Raw genomic sequence first — 17240 nt, forward strand, 5'->3', positions numbered from 1 at the left:
CGACTCTGTCAAGCATGTCGCGCCATCGCGCTGCGGGCTAGCCTACAATGATATGACGGTACACGATATATTATGGCCATATTATAGTACCTGGCTGAAGATACGCCTATCATCACCTGCAGCCTATATATTGGAGCTTAAATAAGTGCCTACTTCAGCACACAGCGCCTGGGGCGAAGGGGCTCGTCATATACTGTCAGTCACCCCTTTCTCCCATCATTCTTGACGTGCTCAGCCTCAACCGTCTCATCTCCCAGCCGCGCATCAACCGCAAAAACAGCCTCGTCGATCTTAGCATCCCGATACGGGAACCGCCAATTGAGCGCTAGATAAACGGCCGAACTCCCCACAAACCCCAACAACCACCCAAACTCATACGGATGCACCCCGACCCCAATCTCGATATCCGAATTGACGGAATGGATCAGGCCCGGCAGGCTCGGCGTCGTCCCAAATATAAACGCAATCACAGCATGGATGTTAAAACCGCCGGTATACCGATATATCCCACGCGGCTGGTACAGCGCGACGGCGTCATACTTGCGCGCTTTGACGACCCAGAAATCGCAGACCATGATCGCGGCAATGGGGCCTAGAAACACGGCATACGCAGACATAAAGTTGAGGAAATTGCCAGCCGACGCAAGGATCTTCCAGGGGACAAGGGCCCACGCGAGAACCGCGCATAGAAGCTGTCCGCGACGGATGGTGAGATACCGGGGCGCCAGCGCTGCGAAGTCATTCGCGGCGGAGAGCGAATTCGCCGAGATATTCAACCCCAGCGCCGCGAGCGCGAAGGAGAATGCGCCGAAGAATCGGCACGCGCGGTTTCCCCACAAACTCACGAGGACATTTGGATCCCAGGGGATCGAGTCCGTGTGGTATTTCGCCTGGCCGGCGGAGGAAACAGCGATGCCGATGAAGGCGATGAAGGTGAAGAAGGCCGGGAGGAGGAAGACGTATAGGATGTGCCAGCGGGGACTGACGCACGAGTAGCGTGAGAAATCGGCTTGGTTTACGCTCAGCGTTGCGTAGTTGCCGATTACCGCGGTCAGGGAGGACATCATTGCCCAGCTGTATGTTGGTCCGGTTAGCTGGCTGGATTGGGTGAAGAGGTCGCCGCCGTTTGGGGTCGTCACCTGCACGAACGCCCAGATGAGCATTGCGGTGCAGGCGGCGGGGACGATGATGGATTTGATGAGGAACAGCCAGCGGAGTTGGTTGGGGTGCACGAGGAGGAAGGGGATCTGGAGCAGCCAGAAGAGGAGGAAGCCGACCATGCCCTGCGTTGAAATGCCTTCGCCCGCTGGGAGGCTGTTGGGGATCTTGAGAAAACTGGGCCAGATTGCGCCCAGCATGACAACCACCGCATTCCCCCCATTCACGCAGTTCGTCGCAAACCAGAAGACCGCGAGGATAAGCCTTGAGATGATTGGGATATAAGAGCCCCAGAACCCCTAATCTGCTCTTGCGATTACTGGAAACGGAACGTGGTATATAGCGCCAACCGCGCCGTTCATCGCGATGACGATAGAGAGGATGAAGAAACCGAGGGCAACCAGCCCTAGTGACTCTTTCCATGAGAGGCCAATGGCGATGATGCTGCTTGCTAGTTGCCAGTTCGCAACCGAGAAGCAATCGGAGATCCAGTATCCGATGAAGCTGATTACTGTCCACTTTCTGAGGGCTCGTGGCACGGGGTCGAGGTCTTTATTCGTCCATCGTATATTTCCTGCAATGAAAGCTGACTCGCTTTGGGGGACTTGGAGCTGAGGCCAGCGAGGGCTTGGGATCTTCATGTTGATCTATACCGCGACGAAGACAAAATGAGGTTGATGTTTTTGTTTATATAACCACCGCTTATTTGGCTGGCTTAACTATTGTTCTGTTAAAAAGAGGAGACGGCCTGTATCTAAGTTTACGATGAAATCAGCCTCCATTGGCTGCTCTCATGGGATAGAGCTGATAGTAGGAGACAATATCATTGGACACCGATCCTATCGCGGAATGATCGTGGCCGTCGCGGCGTCTCCAACAGTTCAAGCAACCGCCTCGGCCGAGATAGACTCGCTTCGCTGATAACGCAGGCACGCGTCCAATACAACCGACGCTCTCTAGCCCATAAGCAGTCGTGAAGTTGATGTTGGGGTAAGAACGCATCTAGCAACCTAGTAAATTGCGGCTCTGAATCTACGGGGACAGCCGATGCCCCGTCCCTGCATCAACGGATGCCGCTGTAGCCCTACCTAGGTACATCAGCTGCATGCGCGTACCCTACAGTAGGAGTTCTTAAAGAGGCAAGATTGCCTTACCCCGCTTTTTCAACCACCATCCCGTTCTTTACTCACCTTTCACGACTAAAATTCAGTTCTATATCTCAACAATGCTCCCACCAACACCCCTAAACAAAACCCTCCTCCCCCTAACCCCAGCCCAACTCAACACCGCCTCACAAAAGTGCCTCGCCCTCCAAACGACCGGCCGAACAACGCACTCAAAGCGCCCCTTCGCCGCGCTCCTCCTGGCCCCAGACAACGAAACAGTCCTGCTAACGTCCCTCTCGCTCTCGCACGTGCGCCACGCCGAATGCGAGCTCGCGCGGAACGCAGCAGACAACTACGCATTCGACTACCTCGCCTCGTGCACAATCGTCTCGACCTGGGAGCCCTGCGCCATGTGCGCGGGCGCCATATACTGGGCGCATATTGGGCGGCTTGTGTATCTGGCTTCTGAGAAGGAGTTGCGGAAGCTGACGGGGGTTGGGAATGTGGAGAATCTGACGCTTGATTTGCCGTGTCGCGCGGTGTTTGGGGCTGGGCAGACAAGAGTTGAGGTTGTTGGGCCGTTGGTGGAGGAGGGGTGGGAGGGGAGGGTTGTGGAGGATGCGGCGCTGTTTTGGGGGAAGGCGGGTTAGGCAGAATAGCCCTGGGGGTGTGATGATACCATGATGGCGCGGTTTCAATTGTTCCTGGGTTGTTGGTTTTACAATGATTTGTTGAGTCGACGGGCAGGGCAAGGAGAACGCGAAGCTGGGGGCCATATCCTTTTTCAGGTCAAGTTTAAAGACACCTTGACTATTGTTCCAGACAGTCATTTCTTAATGAAATTATGATGACGAAGAGTAAACTGCAGCGTTGGCTTATCAATACTCCAAGTTTGACGTGATATGTTCACAAATCCTACCTCACGCGAGTGAGATGGAAACAAAAGGCAATTGAAGATTCATAGGAAGACAGCGGACAATTGCCTGACCGAAATCTCCGGGCTTCTTCAGGGTGGTGAAACAGACTTTAATATTGTGGCTTTCATCTTCCGCTACTGCTCGAGATGTCTTAGCCATATAATTTTTGAAGGGGTTGAAAGGTCGAAGGTGCACCCTAAAATCCAGCCACCTGTACGTGGCCTAGCTCATGATACAACCCACGGAGTTGAGGAACCTACCTCCATAGAGCAGTCACAGCCCTGCATGAAACAGAACTGCCCTTTCTAGCACAAGCTACTCTTTGACTCCATCTTCCAGAGGGCAACCGTGCCTGTATATCCGGTATATCACGGGCCTTGATATAGCCACAATCGTAATTGGTATCGCTGCAAATGCTAGCAATTATATCTTTCCCCTCTTCCCAATCTTGGATGCGAAATGATCGTAGGCTACGTGGCACTAAAGGGCAATAGCGCGCATTCCGGACACCTTCTGCTATAGATCTGGTCTACTTTTTTGAGGGACTAAGCGATGGCATCGTGGGCAGACGCCAACGCCAGGAGTTGAAAGCTGGCGAGTCAGAGGATATTAGATGGTAGGCGATCTAGTAGTCCTACCATAGTTAACGCTGTTGATTTGCCTGCTCTGGGTGAACCGAGGCGAACGACTTTACTCCAGGTACTGTGGGTATTCTCCCAGATGCTCATTGCCTCTAATATTGAAAGTCGAGTGACGTTGGCAGGCCGTGCCACGCAGGTGATATCTGGGATTAAGATCAGATCATCGCCAGCTTGAGGCGCGTGTAATAATTGCGTGTCTACTAGAAGTGATGTTTGTGTCGGTCTTGCCTTCGCATTGGTTTCTTTCATCGTCTCTACCTTGATGTCGATATTTTGCTGCATCACCTCAGGATTGTTGTCTATCGCCGTTGTTGCCATCTGACTATCGTTGTCTGAATCAGAAGTGGTAGTCCCTCCACAAGGTTGACTTGCCCTGAGCGTTGAACGGTTGTGGTCTTGTATAGTTTTGACATGAAACAATGTCCAAAGTGCCTTGAATCAATCCAATATACATTGAACAAGGTTCAGAAACAGCAGTCTTCTGTTTGTGGATGGGAAGCTGAAGACTGCGCACTGTAATCTATTAAACTGCATGATTATCTTACTACACAGTAATCTGGTGAAATCACAAGGAAAGAAGAAGAGAGGTGCTGGTGATGAGACATGGAAAAGGCAGGAACAACAGACAATAGACAACCTTCAAAGTCATGCTCTGACCACATTTTGTTCAGCTTCTTATCCACAGCGAGAGACTATTCTAGAGTCTAGACAATCTGACTCTCATATAAGGCTTGTATAAGAGTGGGGCTGTCTGATTGGCTGGGTTATTAATAGCACGAGGCTGAGATCCGATCAACAAAAGATTCTCTTTGTCTTCACTTTCCCTCTCATTCAGTCTTTCCAGATGTCACCGTCACTCGGAGCTTCACAGCGTCTTTATCAAACATGTCTTACTCTGGCCTACCTGTACCACCCTCACCGAACACTGCCTACACCGAGTTCACCGAATCCAGCAATCCACAAGGCTGAAGGATCGCCTGCCCTGCCTCATGGGGGCTGTGCCACCGCACCAACCACCAACCAGGCCCGTCACGGCCAGAATCCAACATTTAACCAGGCGCCCTTCCCCTCTGGCCCTGTCTAGCCGCCGCGTTTCATCCGACCCCCGTTCGCTCCCACCCGTTGGCCGCGAGCTCACCATGGCTCCTGCCGGCGACGAGTACCGCCTCCCTCCCCTCCCAGAGTTCGTCTCGACCTGGAATCCATTCGATCTAAGCGATCGGTCGAATATTCGATACGAGCATGCCCCGAACGCTGAGGCGGATGCCGAGGCCTCCCCGCAGCCTGTTGGGTTGGGGATAACACAGCCCAACTCCCACCGCCACTCGCGATCCGTGAGCTTCGACACGACGCAAACTCCCGACGGCGCTTCCTCGCGATTCGCAAATTCGGAAACAGAACTGCTAGGCGAGAACGCGCATCGACATTCGCATCCACATTCCCCGCATATCGTCCGCTGCCCGACCAACAAGACGATCGTCCACCGTCGGCTCTCCTGGGTCCCCGCGACGATCCTCGTCCTCGCCGTCTATTCTACCCTCCTATCCGGTTTCTACCTCGTCCTCGCGTTCGTCAAGCCCCGCTATGGTTCGTTCATTGGGGTCGACGGAAACCTGTCCGCCTCGACAGCTAGCCTGCTCAGCACGCTGTTCGCCAAAACAATCGAATTGGCGTACGTCACGGTCTGCGTCTCGTTCCTCGGGCAGGTTCTTACGCGACGGGCGATTACAAAGGGGTCGCGTGGGATTTCAATATCGGACATGAGTATGCGCACGTGGATCATGCAGCCCGGGAGTCTGATTGTCCATTGGGAGTCGCTGCGGTATTCGGGGTGGACGATTCTAGGCGCGATTACGCTCACTGCGACGCTGGTCGCGATGTTGTATACTACTGCTGCTGAGGCTTTGGGTAACGCTACCCCGACTTGTTGATGGAGGAATGCTAACAAGACAGTAACACCTAAGCTCAAATGGGGCTCGGTCGAGGAGCGCGTCATTGTCGGCGACGTCTGGGCCTCCTTCGCCAACACCGAGTACCTCACCGAAAACTGCGAGACCCCCGTTGCGGTCGCCGCCGACCCCGTCTACAGAAACACCACCTGCCTGAACATGCAGCACGCCGGTCAAGCCTACAGCAACTACCAGTCCTTCATCAAAGAGTGGGCGCGCATCGCTGAAGGCCTGCAAGCTACCCCGACCGATCCCGCGACGCGTCCCAACCCTACCGCGTCCGTCTACGATAATACAACGGTTGAAGGCAGATGGATTGATCGGGTGAACATGGCGGATCTGTCGGAGAAATACGGGCGCATCGTACACAATGTTACTGCCGCGATGCCGCACGGTGGTGTTATCGCTGCAGCAAACCACCCAGACAACAAGATCATCCAGCCAGAGGATCAGTCGGGAGAAGGCATGTACGAGCTCGAGGCTTCGGTTCCATCGCCAGCCGTCAACGTCCTCTGCGCCGGAATGAACGAGACCGAGCTCGCGCCGATCGTGTACACCCTATGGCCCAACCACGGCCCATTCAACCCGGTCAACTGGACGACAAACGTCCCCGCCGACGTGCCAAACAGCGCCGACTGGCACAATCGCACCGTCGTCGATGACCTCTTCGGTTTCGGGCCCGACTACGTCAAGGAAGGGCAGTACGCGCCCATCTTCGGGACTCTGCCCAAGCCGTACAATACGATCATGAACGTCACCTCGTCGTACAGCAACGGAGCCATCTTCCTCCTCGGCGCTAGTCCGGACACCACCGAGCCAGCCTACGAGTCCCCGTACTTCCTGTGCAGACTCAAAGCGAAGCAATCCATCAAGTGCTCGACCCGCTATAACGCCACGGCCAGCGGATCGCACCTCTACACCGTCTGCGAGGAGAACCGCCCGCTCCAGTATAACCTGCGCGTCCCGGACGCTGTCGAGTCCTGGGCAAACGACTGGATGTACATCGCGTCCGAGTGGTCATTCACCCTTTCACTCAATGCAGGCATCACCGACGGCGCAGCCGCAAACGCCCGACTCCTCATGCAGTTCGCGCCGAAGACGCGTGACCTCGACCCCAAACTGCCCACCATCAGCGAAGCGCTCGCCGTCCTCGCCGGAAACACACTGCTGATGTCCTCCACCAACGCCCCCTACGTCCCCTTCTGGAACCACACCGACACCAACATCCTAGCCACGCCGGATAAGCAGCACATCAATGCCACTCTGCGCGCAATCGAGTACGCGTCCGGTGGGACGCAGAAGTGGCAAGGCATCTTCTATCCGATTCTGCTGTTCGCCTTCTTCACCAGCGCGCTGTGCCTCGCGTTTATGATTGTCGAGATCCGCGGGAAGCAGATTACCGATTTCACGGAGCCGCAGAATCTGTTTGCGCTTGCTATGAATTCCCCTGCGACGGAGAGGCTGCAGGGGGCTTGTGGGAGTGGGCCCGCGGGGCGGCAGCTCGGTGAGCGCTGGTTTGTGGCTATGGAAGAGGAGGACGAGCATTATTATATCCGGACTAAGGCGGAGGCGGAGGCGGAGCGGGAGGGCATGCCGAAGGTTGTAAGGGCGGTTGCGTTGACGGAGATCGATGTCGATGATGCGGATGGCAGTCCGGCGCTGAAGACTGGGAGGCCGGGGGATAGTCCGGCTATGAGGGAGTATCGGAAGTTGGCGTCGCGGAAGAGCTGGCTTTCGGGGTTTTATTGATGCTTTTGATTAGTGGCTGTATTTGACGAAAATGCATTGGTAGCGGTTAGCGATGGCAATTAGCGAAATAGCATAGGTAATGTACATCCGATGCATCCATGGGTATCTCACATATGAATTTCATGTCAGAGTGTTCCTGCTTAACCAACAACGTCCGCAACCCCAAAGCCCACCACCCCCTCAAAATACGCCCCAACAGCCCGAAACCTCACCCGCGGAAACCCCACCCCATCCCCATAGAACTCCAGCCCCTCCTCCCCCTCCTCGTCACGCAGAGTATCCGCATACGCAAGCCCCCACCGCCCCTTAAACGACGGCCAGATCCTCAACCACGGATTCTCCCGCCCGTTCTCGGGATCGTCCGTGCCGATAACGGCGTCCTGTATACCAGGCGGCCAACGCGATCGAGCCAGCGGCGGCTGCACGATTGGAATTGGTGCCAGTCGTGGGAGGGGGATGGTTGGGAGAGCGGAGTCCTTAAGGAGAACCGTGAAGAAGGGCCGACTTGGATCGAGGGGCGCTGGGGTGTTTGGGGGATGGTACACGCGGAGTTCTGTGGCGTTGCTGTGGGGGAGGGGCGTGAAGATGAAGGTTGCGCGGTGTTTGGGGATGTCTGCTCGCACCACCCATCCATTAGCCTTATTCACCCTGGAACTGAATGGAGGTGTAGGAGAGGAAGGGGTAAGGGACGAGGACGTACTCCAATTCCGCCTCCCATTCCACACACTCGCGTCGGTGGACACGTAGATGTTGGAGATCCGCATCTCGGCCTTCCCCGTGGAGGGGTTCATTGCGCGCCCGGGGACGAGAATCAGTTCGTCATACGGGCCGATGTCTGTTTCTTCGTAGCGGATGATCATGACTGCTTTTAGCCAGGATTTTTGGTATTGCGGGGATCCATTGGCGAGGCGTTCGAGTGCGGACGCGTGGATTGTTTCGAGGGGGTGGTAGGAGCCTGCGGGCAGGTTGTCTTGCAGGATTTGGGGCGTGTTGTTGGGGTTTTGGGGTGGATCTGGTGAGGACGATGGGGGATCGGTGTATAGGAATGTCCAGGATTTGGCGCGCAGGGTCCAGGGGGGTGGGGCGATGGGGATCTTGGTGCTAGATGGTGTGGGAGGGAACGAGCCGGGTTTTGAGGGCGTTGGAGGGGTTGGGATGAATTGTGTCATTGTTTGGGATGAGAAGATAAGGGACAGATGCCCAGGTGAAGGGAGAAGAGATGGGGATGTTCAATTGAAGACGCGAACTTCCCCGCAACCTTATCTGACACCGCTGGGAGCTTGCGAGGATCTGCCAAGCCCTGCCCTCCGCCTGGCTTGAGGCCCTCTTCAATGCTCTCCGTGCTTTCTATGGCTTTGTCAAGTAATGACTAGCCAATAGCGTTGCTTATAGTAAACCTCTGGATTATTCATGTGTAGCAAGCAGTAAATTATAAGAAAACCTTAATAATTATATACTATGCTAGTTTTAATTAAAACTGTTTTAAGTACCAGCCCTTTAAGTATTTAATATATTTTTTAATTAAGTAATATATAATAATATTATAAAGCTATATATATTTTTTAAATAAAAAATATTACTAAAAATAATAAATAATAAAACTTTTATACTTTTAATTTATTAATTAAAGGGCTTTTTTAATACTTATTATATTTTAAAATATAGTAAATTTAATAATTTTTAGTAATTTAATTATTTTATTTATAGGGTTTTTTTAGCACATGGTAAAACTTTATAAGGTATTATTTATAAATATTTTATATAAAAAAGTATTTATTAGCTAACTAGTATATAATAACTAAAATATTTTAATTAATAGTATTAATAATAGTGCTAGTATTATAAAAGTATACTATAATTAACTTATTATTTTATATATTAAATACCTTAGCAAGCTTTTTTATAAATAAGGCTATTTTAATAGCCTTATTAAATACTAAAAATTTTATTATAATAAATTAAGGCGCTACCGCGCTATAACTACTTATTTTTTTTTAATTTTATATAATAAAAAATTTATAAAGGTATATTAAAAAGGGCTATAGTAAAAAACCTAGAGAATTAGTAATAAAAAAAATACTTTTTTACTTGAAGGGGCAAGCCCTAGCAAGACTACTTGCTTTTATTAATATATTAAATTCTTACTTAAATTAGCGGGATTAATATTAAAAAGCAGCAGGTAATAGTAAATAGCAAGTTAAAAGGCTTTAAAATTATTTGGGCTAAATATAATAGCATTAGGGCTTTTTTTATTATTATTATTAAAAATAGCTAGGGTAAAATCTTATTATTTATAAAAATTTTAAGTATAAGGGTAGAATTTAATATAACAAGTAAGTTTATAACAGCCCCTTTAATAATATTAAAAAAAGGTTTTAAAAAAAGTAGGGACTAAGTAGTAAAAACTATGTTAAATTTCTTTTTTGATTTATTAATAATGTTAATATTTTTCTTATATTTACTCATCTTAAGATTTTTTATTACTTAGCTTAAAACTAATTTTTAATATAATAAGTTAAATTGCCTTTCCCCCCCCTTGTCGCGCAAATATTATTTTTTTAAGAATTTTATTTAAGTATACTTATTTTTCAGCTATACGGCAAGATAGCATAATAACTGTATTTTTTATTACTTAAATATATTTAAGCTTAGTAATAAAAATAATAATATTAAAACCCTTGTATTATTATATAAAGCTATAAATTATTAATACTAGGAACTATTTAAAAAAAGAACTTACTTAAATAAGTTACTTATTTACTTTACTATATTACCATTTAACTATAGTAAGTATTAGCCTTAGTTATATATAAAAATATAATAATTACAGGCAAACTAAAAGATTATATATTTTTTATTCTAGGGGTGTGAACACAGCCTTTCAATATTATTTTTAAAGATATATTATAAGTATTATAACTTGCTAAGTTTTTATAAATAATACCATGTGATTAAAAAGAGGCAGTAAATTATTAATATTAATTTTTAGTTGTATAAACCTTTTATTTACTATAATAAAAAAGGCCTAATTAATATTTTAATAAATAAAAAATGATATCTTTCATAAATTAAAAAGCTTGTGTAATTTTATTAATATAATAATATATTAACTTTAGCCTTTATTAATAAAGCTAAAAAAGCACTTACTTAGGGTAGTAATAAAAAAGTATTTTTTATGCTATTATTTTTAGTAGTTAAATAGCTAGTATAATTTTTTTTAAAAAAGGGGTAATTAAAGTATTTTATTTATACTTAATTAGAAAGGTATTAAACTTAGCAGACATACAGTGAGCTATAATAAAAAAGTCTTAATAAAAAAAAGCTTGAAGGTTTAAAAAAAAGATAGAAAAGTTTGAAGAAAGGTTTAAAAACTTTTTTAAAAAAAAACAGGCAAGGTAAAAGTTATATTTATTACTAAGGGTTAAAATATTATAGTAAAGGTCTTGGTATTAATAAGTAAGTTATTAATAAAGGGCTTTATAATTACTATCATAATAAATAAGCACTTATTAATAATAATTTCAGCATATTATAACTTAAAAATATAATTTTTTATAATAATAATTTTTATAAATATATTATTTATAGGGAGGCGTGGTTAAATATTATATAAAAGTTTAAAGGAACTTATACTAATAATATTATATAATTTAATATATATAATAAATAGTACTTAATTTAAGTATTAATCCTATAATTTTATTAGCTTTTTAAGTAGTATTCTTATAAGTATTAACCTAAGAATTTTATTTAATTACTTAATATACTTATTTATTTTAAAATAATATAGTATAACAATATAGTGCTTTATTTTTAATAATTATATAAAATAAGTAATAACCTTAAATAATAAGTTTAAATTATTATTTAATATTAATTTTACCATAGCCCTATAGTAAATTAAAAAAAAATTATATAAAAATCTTACTATTATTTTATTTTTAATATTAAAAATAGCTTTAGTAACTAGCTAGCTTATTATATAATTAATAGCTATAATAATTTATTTATTATTATTAAGTATTACTAGTAGTACCTTAATAAAATTAATTTTTTATTATTTAAAGGGTTACATGTTTTTTTTAAATATATAAAATTACACCTTATACTTTAACCCTAGTTATAACCTTTATATAATTTAATAAGCAGGGCAAGCATAAATTATATATTAAATATTTTTTTTATTATAAGCTACTAAGCATAATTACTAATTATACTTAAAAACCCTAAATATTTTAAGTAATTATAAAACTTATATATCTTGCGTATAAAGTCCTTTTAAAAAAATATTTATAAATATAATACCTTTTAACTATTTAGTTTAATATATAAAAAAATAATTTTTATAATATTAAGTTTTACGCCTAGTTAAGGGCCTTAATAAAAATTTTTACTTTTTTATTATACTTAATTTATAAAAAAATTATTATTAGGTAATTAACTATTTTTAAGGTAGGTTATTATTATATTTTTTAATATTTTTTTTTATTTTTAGTTAATATAACTATTAGTGTTAGTATTATGCGCTTAACTTAAGTATTTATTATTTTTTTATTTTAATTATTTTAAGCATTAGCAGGGCTATTTTTAATAAAATTAAGTTTTTAATTAAAAGTATTAAAAATAATAGTATTTGTGCTTAAATAATAATAAATATTTAGGTTATATATTTAAAACTTTTTTATTTATTATATTAATTACTTAAAGTAAGTCTTTATAATAACAAGGTACTTAAAACTCTTATAATTAATAATAACTTTAGTTATAATACTATTTTTAAAATAGTAATTTTATTAGTATAATACTTCTTTAATTATAAGCAGCTTTTTTTTATCTTAAATAATTTTTTTAATAGTATTAAGTTTATAGCTATTATAAGTAATAAAATATTAATATTTTTAGTTATTTTACTAGCTTAAAACCATGCTAATTACCTACTTTAAGGTATTTATTTTAATCCTAAAGGGTTTATATAGCTTTATAATTTTAAGTATTAAAGTATTAATTAACACCTTTTTTAAAATAATAAATATAAATTTATATTAAATATTTTATTGTACCGTATAATACTTTTTTTTACTTAGTAATATTTTTTTTAAAAAGCTTGTGTAGTAATATAGTAATTTTAATAAAGTTTTTAATATATTTTTAATAATACATGGCAAGGCCCAGAAATTATTAGATTTATAAATATTTTAAGGCTTTAGCTAATTTTAAATAATATTTAACTTTACTAGTATAAATTAAGTATATTTATACCTAATAATATAGCTGTAAAACTTTAATTTTTTTATAATAAAGGTATACTTAAAGCCTTTAGTAAATAGCTTATTATTTTTAAAAGTTATTATAATTTAATAAAGGTGTTTTTTATACTTTTTAATAAAGTTAAATAAAATAAAAATATTATTAAGGTATATAACACAGGTTCTTTTTATATAAGGGGTAAAAACTTAAATTATTAATATTTAAAAAATGGCTAGGGCGTTGCTTAGCCTAAATAATATTATTAAAAACTTATATTTTTTAAAAATAATATTAAAAGTTATTTTTTAAACTAATACCTTACCCATCCACACCTATTAATATTTTAAAAAAAGGTTAATCTTAAAAAAATATTAAATAGGTCTTATAAAATTAATAAAGTTCCTAATACAGGGGAGCGGATAGCTATTTTTAATAATTTTTTAGTTTAGTAATTAATAATTAATATATATACGCTATTTATTATTAAACTTGAAAATAAAAATAACAAAAAATCCCTAAGGGCTAGTAAAAACGCGAATAATACCCTTTTTTAAAAGCTTAGTAAATTACTTTTTTTAATTTTTAAGCTTTTTCTAAAAAAGTAAATAAAAGGGTTAATCAATAAAAAAAATTACCGTGTTAATATTATAAACTATATTTTATTTTAAAAAAAAGTTAATAAAAGTTTTTTCTTAAATTAATCCGCGAACTTTTAAGTAATTTTTTTAGTTAATTTTAATACCCTAGATTTTTTTTATACCCTTATCTTAGTTAGGATTAAAATAAATAATTATAAAAAAGGCTTGCTAGGTTTACTTTTATAGCAAGTGCTTAACTTGCTTTACTAATATAATTTTTTAAAAAAAATTTAAATACTATTAATATTAGGTTAAGTTTAAATAGGCTTAATAATAAAAAGGTATTTTTTATTAATAGCAGGAAAATATATTTTATTAATACTAAAGTTTACCCTTGGGAGGTATTTACAGAGCTAGTTCTTTTTTAAAATAATATTATATTTTAAAATATTTATTTCCTAAAAATAATAAATATACTTTTAATTACTAAGCGCAAGTGGTACTTAAAAGCTTTTATATACTTTTACTTATTATTTATTAATTATAATAACTTTAAGTTTATTAAGCAAGCCGTTTATTTTATATAGTTATAGTAAGTATAAATATTTTTTATTAATAAAAATTATTTTACGCCTATATTAACAAGGACTTAAAGGTACTTAGTGCTAGTAAATTTAGTATTAATACTTACCTAGTATTATAAAATATTTTTACTAATAATATATAGCTTAGTTTAAGTAACTTAAAAAGTAAATAATATTATATAAGGCTTAGGGTTTTTTTATTTTAAGTTTTTAAAAGTTTTTTTAAAAAGGTTAATAATAATAAAAAAATATATTTAAAAGCTTTTATTATTTTAGTTATTAATACTTTTAAATTTAGCAGCTAGTCCTATTTCTTAAATAAAATAACTTAAAATAATTAAAATAAAAGTGCTTGCTATTATTATAATTAAAATAAAGGTAATTATAAGTGCATTATTTTTTTTAATTAATATTATTAAGGTTTAGGTTAGTATTAGGTGCAGGGGCAAATTAAAAATTTTATACTTTTTTTTAATTATTTTAACTAGTAGGTTAATAGCCTTAATCACAACCTTTTAATATAAGATTTTTAACTAGAATTTTAATTAAAGTAGTTTTAATAATACTTAAGTTTATAATATTTAGGTTATAGTAATAAAATTCTTTACTAAAATTAAAATTATATAAAAAAACAATTACTAAAGCTTTTTTAAATAAATTTTTTTATATAAAGGCTTTACTTATATAAGATAAAGTATTTAATTATTATTTTAAAAATAATAAAATAATTATAATTATAAGCTTATTTAGCCTAAAGTTTAGGTTTAGCCTTATTAATAAAGTTTATAATTTAAACCTTTATAAATATAGGGTGTTTAAGCCGGCTAATAATAATTTAAAAGTAATTATTATAACTTTATATTTTAGTATTATTTTAGGCCATGTTTTAATAATAAAAATAATATTTTTAGGCATTAAAATACTTCTTAAAATTTTAATAAACCTAATTTTTAAGTTATTTAAGGGTAAAAATTTTTCTAAGTACTATTTTTTAGTTTTTTTAAAACTAGTAAGTATTTTAGCGCTTTTTAACCTAGCTAATAAAAAAGTTAGTAGTAACTAGGACTTTTTTATACTTATTAAAACTTTAGTTATAAAAATATATTTATTATAAAAATAGTAATTTATATTTTAAATTTATACTTTAGCTATATTTAACTTAATATAGCCTTTATACTTAGTAATACTTTTAAAATTAAAAATTTTTTAAGTAATTAATTTTTTATTAAATAGCTAGCCTTGGGCGTTTTTCTAGCACTTATAAAATAAATTATTTAAAATAATAAATTAAATAAATAGCCCTTGGGTTTTTTTATTTTAGCTAGTTTATTTTTAAAAAAACTTAATTTTTATATATTATAAGTTATACTACATAATAACTATAGGGTTAATAAAATTAATTAGGTTTATAAAATATTTTATGGTAATTAGTTAATTAAAATTAAATAAAATACTAAAGAAAGTCTTAATAAATTAAAAATTAAATAAAAAACTAGTTAAAGTAATTAATATCTTTTTTTTATTTTTTTTAATTATTTTTATAGCACAAGTATTACCCTTACTTAATACCCTTAATTATTACCCTTGTTTTAAAAAGCTAGTAATAATAATATTTACTATAAATTTTTTTTTATATAACTAGGGTTAAGTTACTAGTTAAAAAATTTTTAAACTTTTTTATTTATATAATTAAAAATATAATTTTTTAGTTAAATATATAGGTAAGGTAATAACCCTTATTATTATTAATTATAAAAAAATCCTAGTTATTTTACTACCCAAGCATAAAGTTTTTTAAAATAATAATTAAATAAATATCCCTCGCTAGTGCTAATAAAAGACTAAAATATAAATTTATAATTTTATTAATAAAATAAAAATATTTAATATAATATTTTATATTATTAATTTTATTTCTAATAAGTACTAAGCCATGCTTAAATAGCCTTAAATAACTAAATTAAATTTAAATATTTTTTTAATTATTAATTAATAATATTAGCAATATTATACCCCATGCTTTTAAATTAAACTAATAAAAAAATTTGTTAAAATAATAAAAAAAGGTCCTATGCCTTTAGTTTTATATAAATTAAAAAAAAATTAAAGGTAAACTAGTTATAATCCTGCCTTTTTAATATATTAAATAAAGCAGGGTCTTTTTTAAAAAAGAAGTATTTTAATTTTTAAGTAAAAAAATATATTATAAATTTTTTTTAAAAAAAAGGTAAAATACCTTTTTAGGGGCTTATTTATAGCCTTTTTTATTATAAATTATTAATTTTAAAAAAGTATTTTAATAAAATACTAGCAAGAGGGTAAATATAGCTATTTTAAAATTTAGTAAAAGTACTTATTTTTTTTACTTAAAAAATAAATAAATTTTTATACTTATATGTTAATTATTAAGGTTTAAATATAATAACTTAAAAAATTATTATTTATTACCTTGTATTAATAAACTTATAAATTAGTTAGTAAATATATAATACTTTATTAAATTTAGCCTTTATAATATATATTACTATATTTATATAAAGCAGGAAGATTAGTAAAAAACAGTATTTTAAATTTAATATAGCTATTATAAATATATAATTATATTATTTAGTTTTATTAATATACCTATAGTATTTTAGTTTTATATTAATATAATAATAAGTAGGGGTTTTAATAATTTTTATATAGTTTACTTAAATAATATTCTAATTTTTTTTTAAAAAATTAAAAAAAAAGTATATTTAGTATATTTAAGAAGTTCTAGAATACCTATAAAAGTATAATTTATATATAAAGTTATTAAAGTATAATTTTTACTAAAAAAAGGTAAAGTTTCTTGGCTTTATTATTAATTAGGGTAGAATATTTATTAACCTAATATAAAATTAAATAATTATTAATTAACTAGTGCTAATATTATATTATAAGTTATAATTTTTTTTAGGGTTTATAAATTCCTTTAAATAATTTATTAACAAATATATTAAAGTAACTTGCCCTATAATATAGCTTTTAAAAAATATAATTAAGGGGTATAAAAATAGCCCTTTTTCATAGTTAAATAATATATAAAAAGCTTTTAAAAAAGTTAAATTTACTTTTACCTAGCCTTTAGTATTATAGTATTTTAATTAAAAAAAATTTATTATTATAAATATATTAAGTTTGTTAAATTAATACTAGTTATATAAATAATTACCAGGCCTGTATTTAATATATTATTATTATTATTATTATTATTATTATTATTATTATTATTATTATTATTATTATTATTATTATTATTATTATTATTATTATTATTATTATTA

At 36.3% G+C, this 17240-nt stretch overlaps 4 protein-coding genes across 4 annotated transcripts; 2 read left to right on the forward strand and 2 right to left on the reverse strand.

Annotated features, from left to right (window-relative positions):
* Positions 1-200: 200 nt before the first annotated feature.
* DSM5745_08490 (nucleobase cation symporter-1 family protein) lies at positions 201-1799 on the reverse strand (the record flags this gene model as incomplete). The annotated part of the gene is made up of 2 exons (XM_026750506.1): positions 201-1457; positions 1509-1799. The coding sequence occupies 2 exons, from the start codon at positions 1797-1799 to the stop codon at positions 201-203; spliced, it is 1548 nt and encodes a 515-aa protein (XP_026600519.1).
* Positions 1800-2383: 584 nt separating this feature from the next.
* Positions 2384-2914, forward strand: DSM5745_08491 (nucleoside deaminase; the record flags this gene model as incomplete). The annotated part of the gene is made up of 1 exon (XM_026750507.1): positions 2384-2914. One exon carries the CDS (start codon positions 2384-2386, stop codon positions 2912-2914), a length of 531 nt encoding a protein of 176 aa, XP_026600520.1.
* Positions 2915-4961: 2047 nt separating this feature from the next.
* On the forward strand, positions 4962-7520 carry DSM5745_08492 (uncharacterized protein; the record flags this gene model as incomplete). Its single annotated transcript, XM_026750508.1, has 2 exons — positions 4962-5730; positions 5776-7520. The coding sequence occupies 2 exons, from the start codon at positions 4962-4964 to the stop codon at positions 7518-7520; spliced, it is 2514 nt and encodes an 837-aa protein (XP_026600521.1).
* A 140-nt stretch (positions 7521-7660) lies between these two features.
* DSM5745_08493 (uncharacterized protein) lies at positions 7661-8689 on the reverse strand (the record flags this gene model as incomplete). The annotated part of the gene is made up of 1 exon (XM_026750509.1): positions 7661-8689. One exon carries the CDS (start codon positions 8687-8689, stop codon positions 7661-7663), a length of 1029 nt encoding a protein of 342 aa, XP_026600522.1.
* Between the last annotated feature and the right edge of the window lie 8551 nt (positions 8690-17240).

The sequence above is a fragment of the Aspergillus mulundensis genome (assembly GCF_003369625.1).
Source record: "Aspergillus mulundensis strain DSM 5745 chromosome Unknown scaffold_10, whole genome shotgun sequence".
Classification (NCBI taxonomy): domain Eukaryota; kingdom Fungi; phylum Ascomycota; class Eurotiomycetes; order Eurotiales; family Aspergillaceae; genus Aspergillus; species Aspergillus mulundensis.